The sequence below is a fragment of the Lutjanus erythropterus genome, chromosome 12, assembly GCF_056507025.1.
Source record: "Lutjanus erythropterus isolate fLutEry1 chromosome 12, fLutEry1.hap2, whole genome shotgun sequence".
NCBI lineage: Eukaryota > Metazoa > Chordata > Actinopteri > Lutjaniformes > Lutjanidae > Lutjanus > Lutjanus erythropterus.
The window spans coordinates 3,238,850-3,252,636 of record NC_139328.1 but is presented as its reverse complement, the minus strand read 5'-3'; the positions used below and the strand labels follow the sequence as shown (position 1 = coordinate 3,252,636).

The window sequence follows — 13,787 nt, the reverse complement described above, 5'->3', positions numbered from 1 at the left end:
CCAGTCTTGGAATACACTTCATTTTTATTCATGTCGTCATTTACAGAGAAAAAAAAAACAAAACAAAAAAACATCATTGTCAACAAAGGGAAAGAAAAGACTACATGGATCAACATTATCTGAGACAAACTTATCTTAAATTTGTGAATGTTAAGTTCAAAAGCTGGAGTAAAAAGTAAAACACTTAAGCGTTAAGCAGAACAGCTACTGTACCAAAACAAATGAAGGTCTTCCAGCTCACACACTCGCGCGCACACACACACACACACACACACACACACACACACCCGTCCGTCAACCTGGTCTGTTTAAACTGCTGGACGTCCACTTGCTCTGCTCTGGAGCCACTGAACTGAGGACAGACGGTGAATGTTGGTCAGGACTAAGCACTTTGAGTCAGCAGCGGTTTTTAAACCGAAGGCGAGCAGCACACTCAACCACAATGTGGGGCTTTTTTTTTTCTTTTTCTTTTAAACGCACAAAAGATGAGGCGCTCTGCAACAAACATTTCAGACTGAGCAGGGAAGTGCTGCCAAACAGAGAAGGAAAGAGGAATGGCTACTTTCTTCTTTTTTTTTTTAAATTACATCCATCTCAGAGCAACACAGGCGAAAATATTTCCCAACGAAAAAAAAAGCACAGCCTACGAGGAAGACCGGAAAATACAGAGATGAACAGACAGTTATAAAAAATGTACCAACTGCTCAAGGTAAGAAATCTATACAAACTTTACATTAAAAATCACGGACATTCTGTCTAGTAAAAACCAAAGCGTTGAGCAAAGCACTGACCATGAAAATCCAAAAATACAGCCATCTTCTACATGATGAGTTATAATACAGGACATCACTGATGTCAGCTGCTTTACACAAACAAACCTGCAGGGGGACTAACCCATCGGTTTATTTATCATAATCAAACAAACAGCCATGATAATAAGACGCCGGAGCCACTGACGTACGTAAAGATGGACGCCGTGCTCCCAGAAAATGAAGCCAAAACATCTCGATCGCCCCCTGGTGGCTGGCTGCAGTATAGGTCATAAACCTCACCCCCCTCCCATGTTAGCAGATGAGACGTGGGCCAAACTAAAACATTAAAGTAAACGCCTAATAAACTTTGCCCAAAGGTGGTTTCTGTAACTTTAGGTAGTTCTCATGACGGTGTACGTTCAAGTATTCGTTTTTAATGGCAAGTTTGTCTTTAATAAGTTATCTGATGCTATAAAAAATGGGTCCCATGTCATAATTCGCAGCTGTTCAGCTCTAATGTTGCTCACTACTGCGCAGACTCTGACTCTACCTCTTTAAACGCGCCGAGTCGTGCCTGACACGGACCGTGGGGCCAAAACCCCCTATCTTCCCCCCACCAATAAGCATGTTGTGAGACAGAACTCAGGTTTGCATCAGAGCAGAGAGAAAGGCGTTTCTAAAAGTGTCCATGTTCAGCTCTCGGTACTTTTGTAGCACTGTAGTTACCACTAATGAAAACCCAACGTTTACTGATTTAGCAGCTTCAAAATAAAAGATATTAAATAACGAAATAACACGGGCAAAGAGGTGTAGATGGTAACCCCTCGTATCTTGGATGCTTTGGCTCCATTTTCGTACAGTGGGAGTAAGTGGAGACGCGGCGACCATCTTCATTTATGTCAGCGGCCGGAGTGGGTTCAGAAGTGAAGGAGTGAAAATGTGATTCTGCTGGGTTTCGATGCCACTCCTTATCAATAAAGATGAGAAACGTACAATCAAAGTGCAACTAAAGAGCGAGCCAGCGACAGCGCCAGCCTCGCTCGTCTCATGTTTGCCTACTTTGCCTCTTTTTTTTTTTTGACAACTTAAGCACATAATCGTTTAAAACATGTCCCCCGTTTCATCAAATAGCTTGAACAGCAATTACCCATCATAGTTTTCTTTTGTTAAAAAATATAAATATCTCTTGTGTAAAAAAATATCACGGGTGATTTATTTTCTTTGAGTACAAATAGAAAAAGGAAATTCTTGGCAAAATTTTGTCAGTCAGTCTCCAGAAAAGGGATTAAAGACGATGGGTAGATGTTTAGTAGGACATGATGGAGTTGTGGTACTTTGGGATGAGCTTTGCAGGCAGTCAGTACATGGATGGGTTGGAGGGACGGGTGGGGGGGCACTGCCCCTCCTGGAGGATCAGCTGCAGTTTGGTTGGCTGTGTTCTTCAAGGTGTGACTTTCAGTGACCTTTGACCTTATCAAAGAGTGAGTCTTTGCTCTTCAGGAGATTCTGCGCTCACAGGTCAAGAGGGGTTCATCTTCCTCATCATCCCTCACCTCTGCCCACGAGAGGGGAAGTAGGGACTATTTTTCACCCTAATTCAGCGTCTATTAGTCAACATCACTGAGCGCTGGATCCTTTAGTTCTCCTGCGTTCTGGATGGTTCCACCTCACTTTGGCCCAACGGTTCGGCCTCCGTCCTGCATCTCTTGGCCGGCCGTTCGTGTGCCGTCGCCGTGTCTCTGTGGTCCAGCGGAGGCTCCAGAGAACCGTTTCGGTCGTGGCTGGGCGCACTGGGCTGGCTGCAGCCGTTGGAGTTGTTGTCTGGAATGGGAGGAGGAGGCGGAGGAGGAGGAGGCGGAGCTTCCACTACAGGATGGGAGGGACCGTTTGACTGAACTGGCTCAGCTTTAACTTGATTAGCTGGAGGCAACTGAGCGCCGTCCACTGGGTGGTTTGAATTGTGGCTTCCAATACCTGTCAAAGAAGAGTGAAAGGTGACTGGTGTGACACGATTAAAATGTCGGACCATCCAAATTATAAAAACTATTGCAGCCAGAGCCGTAATAACCCTTTGTGTGTGCACTGATATACTGTCAGTAGTCAGCATTCATCAGCTCACCGTTCTGACTGCTGCTGTCTTCCCGCTCCGAGTGGCTGGCGCTGCTGCTGGAGGTGGTGGGAGGAGGCGACGCCGCCCGGCTGGACGTCGCGCTCTCCGTCTCGTCCAGTAATCTGTCCATGTAGTCTCTGATGACACACAGCAGCGCACAAACCGTTACACACAAACACACAGCCTTGATGAGGTTTAAAACAAAAGTCAAGTGCATGTGGTCTGGTCTGTTTTATTCCTAACAGTGATCACAGGTGGGTCCAAGTGAGGCTGAAATATACTGAACATTGAACCGGAGTGTTTTCAGAGAAGCTCCTTGTTGCAACATGTTAAGAGTCTCGTGGGAACCATGAGGTCAGGTGTTAGTCCCAGCTTTAACCGCTTTAGTTAGCTTTATTTTTACATTACACTAATTGTACATCACAATTTCAATACTGAATCGAAAAATGCATCAAAATGAGCTTTCAATTTCAATATTCAATAAAACCCACTCTCCCAATTTTCTTTCTCCAGTACACATCCTAAGAAAAATACACTTCAAAGACGACAGAGTGCGCCTTACCAGCCGTTATATCACATGATCTTTTTAAAGAGGAATTTAAAAATGTAAATGACAGTTATTTGAGCATAAACCCAATGATGTGTGTATCTTTACAAATCAAGACTCTAACAAAAATAATGTTTACATCAATAAATCAAAACGAATTGTGGCCTTTAAATCAAAATTCAAATTAAATCATAGATTTGGAGAATCAATGCACAGTAGAAATACATTTTAGTGACTTACTGAAGTATTTCAACTAAATTAGAATGGATTTATATTAAAATAAAGCTGCTAAAAATCGTTTTTATCATTATCTATGACATCTGTACAAAAGACACCACGCGCAGGGAAAGCATACGAACACATGTACCCATTCCAAAATATACAACATGCACTTCGAAGTCATTCCTGAATGATCTTTCCAACACATGATGATTATCTATCATCATAAAGGGATAGTTCAGATTATTGTGAGTGAGTTCGTATGAAGTACTTATCAATAGCCAGTGTATTACCTACAGTATAGCTGGCAGTTGACATGCATCCTGTTTGTAGAAGCACAGAGGTGTACAAGCATGAAAGCAACAAACTGATTTCAGCTCACAGAACCCGGACCTGCTCGTCTACTGCTGCCTCCATCTGTTAGTTTGTGTTGTTGTGTGACTTCTGCATTTTACAAGGACACTTTCAATTCACCAAAGTCACAAAACAACACAAAGAAACTAACAGATCAAGGAAGCAGTAGACGAGCAACTCACATGTTCTGGGAGGTAAAGTGATGAAAATGTCCTGAATAAAGTCTACACTTTAACTGACATTGAATTTTTTAGAAGGAACTTTTATTAAGTGGTTCAAATATGTTTTGTTGCTGATCCCGTCCACAGCAGGTCATTGCTTAGCCTCTGTGCTCCTCTCTGCTTCTCCTAACTGAGGGCGTCCTGACAGGCATCTACTGTAACTAATACACTGACTATCTACCCGATATCAAATAATCTGAACTATCCCTTTAAAATCCACTGAAATTTGTTATCGCAGTTTGTTCTCTCAAAGGCAAACTCGCGTCTTATTTCACTAATTTAAGATCTATTCGAGCAAAGCTTCATGTATACTGTGTGTCTGCAAAAAGGACCCACCAGTGACTGAACAAAATCTGTTTACATCAGAATGTTTGACGTTTGTATTGTGGCTTTGAATCATGAAATTTCTTTTGGATTATTAGAAAAAACAAACAATAAAACACATCAACCTGAAACAGTTTCTTCCATTAATAATTTAAATGTCTGTATTAGAAATGTCTTTCACAGCTGTACACATGTATTTTTTTTAAACTTACGTGACACCAGGGTGAAGGTTGTATTTCCTTTTCCCAAGTCTGGTTTGCTGTGCAAAGAAATCATAACGCTCAGACTTCTTCCACATGTAATAAAAGGCCACACATTCTCCTACAGACCTAGTTCTCACCTGAAAGATTTAATTCAGCAGACATGAAATAACCATTATTACCATCGTCTGAAGACAGTGATTCAGTACAGTTTCAAATACGAGACAAATCAAATTATTGCTTTGACAAAAGTCATGTGATCTACAGACACTGTAAAAACGAAGAAATTTGATTTGTCTCAAAATGCAACAAGGTTGAAATGTAGCCGATTTCAACCGTGAGCATTAAAAAGCCACATGACAGCAAAGACATCAACATGAATTTAAAATGAATGTCATCATCATATTTAACATTATCGATCAGAAATGGTGTATTAACGTGAGTTTTAAAGACTTCTCTTACCTTGTTGGCCTGTATTAAATGAAAGTCTTTGCCATAAGCTTTTAGTCCTTGTTCAAAATTTCTACATTCCTCTTCAGTCCAGACAGAAAGCTCCTCTGTCACAGAGAGAAGACGTGTTAATGTCACATCTGAAAGACCTTCTTAAATCAGATGATCCAAGTTACATACTGCACCAAAACATGATACATCAGAAACAACTTAAGGTAAACATGAGAAGGACTTTGGGATTCCCAGAAAACTTGGTATTTCACCCAAAGACAGGGCCTTATGTCGAGTCGCACAGAGGGTTGCCTCACTTCAGGTCGGCTTGTCACTTTTTGGGCAAGTCAGCAAAATCGGAACCTTAAAGGTTGTTTATGAACTTGATTTTTGCTTTAACGTAAAGATTAAACATACAGACCTGACTGTAACCTCAAACAGAGCTGATTTTTTTTTTTTATTATGATCATCAATTTTACATAGATACACCTAAGATCTTTTTTTATTCCTTGAACTACTCATGCAGCTGCAACTGTGACTAGACTTCTCTGCAGACTTTCAAGTGTCTTTTACCTGACTGTTAATAAACTCTCAATGTGACATCATGTTATTCTACAAATGTGTAAAACAATGTGACAAAGACACACATCCCTGAGCTCAATGGTTTGGTGCTGGATCACAAAAATATCTGAACAGAAAAGGGAAAAAAAATCCACAAACCAAAAGAGCTCCCGTTCAACACATTTACTGGCGCGACGTTTTGAGCTGTCGGCTCTTCCTCAGGATGTCTGAGCTCGAAAAGTCACGCCAATAAATGTGTTGTGAATGCGAAGAGCTATTGGCTCCTCCTCAGACTACACAGATGCAGTCTGAGGCCAAGAACTCAAAACGTCACACCAGTAAATGCGCTTAACTGGTGTGTGGATTTTTTCCTTTTCTGTACAGATACTACAAATAAGTACAACGACATAGTGCTAAAATACATTGAGATCTAGATGGACTAAATTTTGTCCACATGTATTCTGACATAAATATAAGTTAGTATCTTCCAGCCCAAACAGGCTTAAAGACACATGATCAATTTCCATGTATGTAAGCATGAGACCAAACAAAACATGAATAGTGTTTTCTGCATGCCTTCACACTTGACATGCATTAAAGAAAATGATCTCATATTGTGTATGTTCGTTCAGAGCACGGGCTGACAGGCCGTCACAGAGTTAGCTGTAGCGTGCAATGCTACGTCCTAGAAAACCACGTCCATCCAGGTGAAATACCAAGTTTTTAGGGAGTCCTGAAGGACTTGATGGTCCACTTACCTCTGGCTGCTTTTACATTAAACCTAAGTCTTCTTAAAGCTTCCTCTGTGTCAAAGTCACATTTCACCAGCTCATACAAAGCCTGCAGGGAAACAAATGATCAAAAAGGTTTACATCAACCAGATGAACAGCTATGAATATCTAATATGGCATGATTACATTTCATTTTAAGCATCAAGCTGGCATTACTAACTCCGCCAAGGAGGTTACGTTTTTAGTTTATCGACAGGATTATGAAAAAACTACTGGCCTGATTTTCACCAAACTTGGCGGACATGAATCATGGCACAAATACAATTATTTTTCACTTCATGAACAGAGAGATGGGGCATTTGGTCTTGGTAGAATAAATGTCATACATCTTAAAATCCTGCAGATGGTACTAAAGTTCAACAGTGACAAAATATATTTATATTATTATTTATATAAATATATTTTGCCAAATGTAGCAATACAATGACTCCATGTCCAAAACAACATTCACAGGTACCGGTGATCCTCTGGGGAAGCCTACACATGTAGCTGCACAAGATTCATACAGAGAAATTAGTTATGGAGCGCTCGGGGACGGTAGTTTCATCGGAGAACTGGTACAAATGTAACATTGCCACGATTGTAACAACTCTGTTTTCTCAAGCTAACGAGTGGTTATGAAAATGTAAATATATATGTATCATACAAGTAATTATTCTCTTCCTCACATCCAAACGAGAATTGCTTGCAATAAACTACACCAGCCGACTCTCTCTCCTCCTTTCCTGTCCTAACTTCAGCTGTCCTATCTAAATAAAGGCTAAAGGCCCAATAAATATATATATTTTTAAAAAAGGTAACAGATTTGGTATCAGTAAGGAAGAAATGGGATCAGAGCATCTCTCACTGTAAGATCTATGGTACAGATGAATAAGATATTTCAGGCTTTGGCTACACAGACAATAAAAGAATCAGTTTACTGTTGGTTTTGGTCTTTTCCTTGGATTTGTTTACACTGAGAAAAATATAGACTTTGGTCTTATCCTCGAATATAAGCTACAGACATGTTGTTGTCACCTGTTCATTATCTTTGATATGAGATCCCTCTGGGATTGCATCCACTCCCTTCTCCTCTCCCGTCCGCCTCGATGCCTCCGTCAAGAACTCCACCACTTTGCCTTCAGGAAGACACTCAGGGTTCCACAACAACTGGTCATCATTTTCATAAACTGCACGACAAATTCAAAGAAAACAGGAAACAGGAGGTCAGCCCTTTGTCTACTGTACCGCCTGTGACACACACACACACACACACAGCTGAAATATGTGAATGCTGGCAGCGAGACAACAAACAGCAAACTTACCTTTTTCATTGTCTTTATATTTACACAAACCAACAGGTGTTTCTGCCTGATACATGGAACCCACCATGATTTCCTGTTGAGAGTAACAGAAGCAGAACAGGTTAGACTGGCTGGCAATTATGTCTTAATTATAGTCATAAAAAAATTAAAAATTAAAAACCTGCTTGAACCAAACAAACTTTGGTGATATGTGCTGCCTTCACTTACACACAAAGCCTGTAGATTGTCTATGTATAGTGTAGAAATATCAATATTTATTATAGTATACTATAATAGGGTATATTATATCTGCAAAGGACAGCCGTTCATTTGTTTAGGAGACTTGTATAATTGTCTCTTGTACATTTATTATTGTTCTTTAATAAAACAAAAGTATGTATTATCTGAATAATCATTAGAATACTCAATTACTAAAATAACTAATAGCTGCAGCCCCAGCAGTGTATTTTTTAAAAGCCACAAATCCATCAGTGACAGCCAACTTTGATAGCTGTACATTTCTAAAAGTCAAAAGAATTCAACAAACATGAACACACAAAAAGTTCAAATCAAAAAATCCTGACATTACATTACATTACATTATATTATACTGTGTTTAAGTAGCAAAGTATAAATCCAGCTGTACTCTGACAGTACAAGTGTCTGATAAATGAAGTACCTTTTTCCAGTCTTCAGATGGAACATAGTCCTCATCTTCATCTGACTCCTCCTCCACGTCATTATTACCTGAGACACAAGGAATGAACAATAAATCTCACGAGAGAATCTGCAGTGTTTTCTACTTCAGACATGAACGTAAAGAAAACGAGGAAAGACGACACATACTTTCAAAGTACTTGAGTTTCTGGGGTCGAATGAGTTCTGCGGTTCCAAGGGAGCGGACTGAGCGTGTGCGACCCTCGGGGGTCGCCTGGGCCTCGTCCCCCCGCCCTGATGAGTTCTTGACACCCTCACCCTGAGAAAACACGAACGATGGTGAAGTTACACAAAACAGTCAAGACAACAAAATATATCACGACTACACAAACCGCATCACTGTGAAGAGACCGCAGAAACACAGACATACCTCATTTCTTTTCAACTCGCCAGTGCTTCTGCTGCTTTCATCATTGTCTAAGTCCTCTTCCTCATCCTCATCATCATCATCCTCTTCTTCCTCTGCTTCTTCCTCCTCCTCTTCATCCTCATCTGCTGGTGAACCGCTGCCATAACCGTACAGATTCAGCAGCTCATGAATGGGCATCTCTCCCTCCTGTTGAAAGAAAAGTGACATTGTTTTCTAAACCGTGAAATTAAACAAACTTACACCAAACAGTCTGATGTCTTTATGAATAATTTTGGTCTACATCTAAAGAACAAAATTAAAAATTCAGGACTTGAACCTGCCATTTATTTGCAAATTGATTGATTAGAGTGTTAAAATGATGCAAAGCTTATGACCAGACCGGGCAGACAAACCCCAAAGCCTGAAACTGACCCGTGCAAGATCTTCAATCTCGTTGGCGTTGGTCTCATCTGCTGCCTCCAACATTTCCTCTTCCTCCAGGGTGCGTTCATCATCAAAGTCATGGACAAGCATGTCTGCTGATGGGTCGAAATCATGGTCATCGGAACCTGCTGAACCTCCTAGAAAAGTAACCACAAAAATTAAAACAATGGTGCAAATTTAGAGTGAAAGTATCACTGAATCAAAACATTTACTCAAGGAAATTATGAACAAAATCCAGCAACAGTCTAATCAGTATTTTTTGTTTGGATATCTACATAGTTTACAGATATATTCAGGTATTGGGGTGGGTGATAAGGCTAAAATCATCCAAAAATCCTTTAAATCTAACAATAACATAAAGTAATGTTTCCTACACTGACCTAATACAGCCAAAAATATTAAAGGGACTGCTACGAGGCTAAAGACACTATGGAAAAAATCTCTAATTAAAGCCAACATCATGTTGTCCCACAATATATTACAGCCTAATCTTATCACCCTTTCCTAGTCTGAATAAATAAATTACCTGCTTACAAAAATTAAGTGTCAACAAACCATCAGAAAATATTTACTTTAATTAAGTGTTACTGTAGTATTGTTTATTATTGTTGATATTGTTAATAACAATAACTATTAAATAATTATATTTGTCTTATTTATAGATGTCTTTAAGTATAAGACTGTCAATCAAGTCAGACATGATTTCAGGATCTGGTGGGGATGCATGAAATTAATTTTTTTCAGCCAATACTGATAAATAATAATTACCAGCTTCTCATGGCCGATACTGATAAGAGAGCCAATAATATCACATTGTTCATTATCTTTTATCATGTATAAATACGTCAAAAATATGTTATTGTGATTTTATCTAAATAACCTGTTAAGATTCTATGTTTATGGGTGTTTACATTGTTTATTAATACTTGTTTACTAGTAGGCTAATTAGCTTATTCATAGATTACATCTGTTGTGAAGCACAGAGAAACTTATTTTATTAAAAAGTTTTAACAGAGGCTGTTTAAGCAAAAGGAATTTAGTGAGTCAAACTGAATTTAAAAGAATGAAATCCAACACTGGAATAGGACTGCATTTTTTTCCCTGTCGTAGTTTCTTTCAATCGCGAAAAATAATTTATTATTTAATTTCTAGCTTTATAGGTCAGACATACAAAATGTAAACATCCCTGGAACTATACTTTTTTCAAATCTGGCACGATTTGCAACTGAACAGGCCTGCAGGAGTTTTCTGGACACCTACGGGTAAGAAAGGCTATGATGTAGTGAGCAAAGACAGATTATTTCATATTTAAAAGCTCTGACTGAACAAAATCTGACTGACATCCCAATTAAAATATAAATTAACAGCAGTTAAGACTCTTCAAATGTTTTTTTTTTTCTCTTCTGGTAAAATACATCATCATAGATATACATCTGCTATAATTTAGTTATTGGAATAATAAACAGTATTGTATTACAGTATTGTAATTCAACTCAATGTATTTAAAATGTGTACTTAATTACTTATGAGTATATAAGTAATAAGCGGGAAAAAATGCAGTTTGCAAGATACATATAGAGCTTATATTTGAACAACTTAAAAACAACATTATTTAATGTGTGAGTTTATTCTAAAACTGAACATAGCTTTAGGGAGCAACAGAGGCCAGTTGAACATTTATAAAATCACATCAAAAGGTTATTTTTTTCACATATTGCTAATTTTAGTTTCATGTATTAAATTCTTACATATTGTTCCTTTAAGGTCAGACCCCTACTGAAGCTACTAAATGCCTAAAATCTGATCATATGTTTCTAAAGAATGTACTTTTGTGTATTCAAATAACTTGTTTTTTAATTAAAGATATTTTCTAATATAAGAATTCTGCATGTGTGTTTTCATATATTTGATGAGCAAGTATTTGTAATTAGTAATAATATACTTTTGGATGTTATCTGTGCCAATCTGTGACAACAACAAACAAACAAGCTCAAACTTTTTGTACCTGGGCTCGAATTCCCGAGGGAGGGCTGGAAAACGGAAAAGAGGGACATAAATAAAAGTTAACAGCTTCAGAGGAAAAATATCTCATTAACGGTACATGTACAGTCACACTGTATGTACGCTGACATGTAGAAGTTGATCTGCGGGAAAACATAAATGTGAGCTGAGGAAAAAAAAAAAAAAGCGCGCTCGACCCTGAGCCCTAAAACTGAGAGCAGTTTAACAAGAAAAGAAACAAAGAAGACAGTCAGGACTTCCTGTGTGAACATTTACACCGCATCTGAACACCAGAGGAACAGCGAGATTCACCGCCTGCTTTCAACCAGTTAGCTACAGCAGACGAGCGCTTACTGGGTTAATTAACTTCAACTGGCTAACTTACATTACAGATTACAAGCTAATTCTCCTTTATAGATTTAGCTAACGCGTCCAAGTTAAGCTTGGTATCAACCGCCTGCAACAAACGCTACAAAACAACACACAAAATATCTCTGGCCACGAAACTACCGCTACACATCTAATTAAAAACGCTAATGTGTATAGTTAAGTGTTCTTAAACAAAACCGCCAAGTAACATCGCTAACGCCGCAGCTACCCTCCGTCAGGGCTAACGCTGCTAACTAACGTTAGCTAAATCCGAAGTTTACTAAACATTCTGGTGTCAAGAAACGGCTGCTATCAAGCGACGCAAACAGCGGATTCTTCATTTCGTGTATTAAAGCTTCAACGCACACACGGTGTTCACATTCGACTGAGCTAACTATCCTGCGGTACAAAATTATTTTTTCCTAATATTTATTTCACTTTCTTACCTCCGCCATGTTTGCAATCCTGCAGGGTCACGTCAGGGGTCAGCCGAAGTGCCCGGATGTAGAGCCCCGCCCACCTGCAGTAACGAGAACATAACGCTGCAAAGGAGGGCATGGATGTGTTGCCGTGAGACGTTCATGTGTTATTGTGCGCACAAAGTTAAGGAAATTTCTTTTAAACTCATTCAGAAACTTGTTGAAATGAATAATAAAATTAAGAGAAACACTGATGTGAATGGTAGTTTCTGTTATGGATGTCCAAAATCTGTTCGGAGTTTGTCTGGAAATCACACAGTTGTGAAGAATTTTTTTGCAAAATCTGTGTGATTTTTATTGCTGAATATACTGATGAGGATTTTGTCTTGTTTTGGCAGTATTTCAAAACTTTTAATCCAGATCAGGATGACCCAGATTGGATTAAATCTCAAAATTGGGTATTTCAAAACCAGGATGTGATCCTGATCATACAGAAAACAGATTCGGTTATTAAATCCTACCCATAATCTGGATCAAATGTTGTTGGGTTTTTTTTGTTTGTTTGTTTGCATTTCTAACGCCAGTTCTTCTATTGGTAATTGAGTAATATTTTAGACACGTAACAGTACTTGTTCTTGGGTACAGATTTGCACTGAAGAACTGAATTCAAGGGTGGATCCTTAAGAACAGGAATGAATATCAAAAAAGTAAGAAGACTAAGTATGTAACTGACAGGAATTTGAGAGATTGACAGTCCCTCCAGGAAGCTGCGATCGCAACAGTTAACGCAAATTCAGCCGATCGCTGTGAATTCTGCACAACCTTGGGATTTTTTCCAATCAAAACAACTTTTCTTCAAATTTGACCAATCACTGTAGTTTCCTGTGAGTTCCAGCGATCATAGCAGCCCACGCTAAAATCATACGTGTACATTTCAATGAACTGACTCAATGTTTTTATTTACTATTTTGTTGCATTTTTTTTTTTTTTTTTTTTCATTTTGTCACGGGTACAGTGTCTCATCGTTATTGACATTTATCAATGCTCTGTGCACTTTGCATTTCTGTGCATTTTGTTTTTATATGATTTTGTGCTGGTTTTCAACTTGAGCTCCAAAATGACTTTCCCTCTTTGTGAACGTCATCATTTACATTTGAAGCATATTTTGTTAGAAATCTCATAATCTTGAGCCTTTTCGGTGAGGTTAGATAGAACACTCAGAACAAAGTGTGGTTTCCTTTTATTTTTAATGTACTACACAAAACAAATAAAAGAATTTAAAAATCACAACTTTTTTTGTAATTTTCATCTGTTCCCACAGTTTCTTTGCAAAAAAAACACCTAAAAACACTGCAACATGCATCATTATTTTTTTTAGAACAGCTGCTGTGAAATCAGGAATCTTTAGGCCGCAACATTCCCCCAAAAATCCCACGAAATCCTGGAGGGACTGGATAAAAGACTGTATGATGTAAAACAGGTAAGACAGAAATGTGAGTTCATTTTACAAAGTATCAACCGTTCATACTGACACAGGCCAAAAGACCTGCCTCAAGTTCAAAATATCATTTGTTATTGGCAAAATATACATTTACATCACAAACTACATTGTTTATTTTTTATTATGCTCAGCCCCACCGAGCTGATAATGACTATTTCCAGCTCAACTCTACTCCATGACACAG

The 13,787-nt window shown here is 38.6% G+C and overlaps 1 protein-coding gene across 3 annotated transcripts; it reads right to left on the bottom strand.

Moving 5' to 3' along the window:
• Window positions 1-1,852: 1,852 nt before the first annotated feature.
• Window positions 1,853-12,240, bottom strand: mier1b (mesoderm induction early response 1b, transcriptional regulator). 3 transcript variants are annotated; one of them, XM_084731463.1, is made up of 13 exons: window positions 12,130-12,240; window positions 11,319-11,343; window positions 9,302-9,450; window positions 8,891-9,076; window positions 8,650-8,779; window positions 8,483-8,550; window positions 7,825-7,897; window positions 7,538-7,689; window positions 6,488-6,569; window positions 5,190-5,284; window positions 4,740-4,867; window positions 2,872-2,999; window positions 1,853-2,726 (listed from the first exon to the last, which is right to left on the bottom strand). In XM_084731463.1, exons 1-13 carry the CDS (start codon window positions 12,136-12,138, stop codon window positions 2,389-2,391), a joined length of 1,563 nt encoding a protein of 520 aa, XP_084587589.1. In that variant the 5' UTR covers window positions 12,139-12,240; the 3' UTR covers window positions 1,853-2,388. The 3 variants fall into 3 exon arrangements, with proteins under 3 accessions (XP_084587589.1, XP_084587592.1, XP_084587591.1); XM_084731466.1 differs by having other exon boundaries at window positions 4,740-4,786; XM_084731465.1 differs by lacking the exon at window positions 12,130-12,240 and adding an exon at window positions 11,444-12,100.
• Window positions 12,241-13,787: the final 1,547 nt, after the last annotated feature.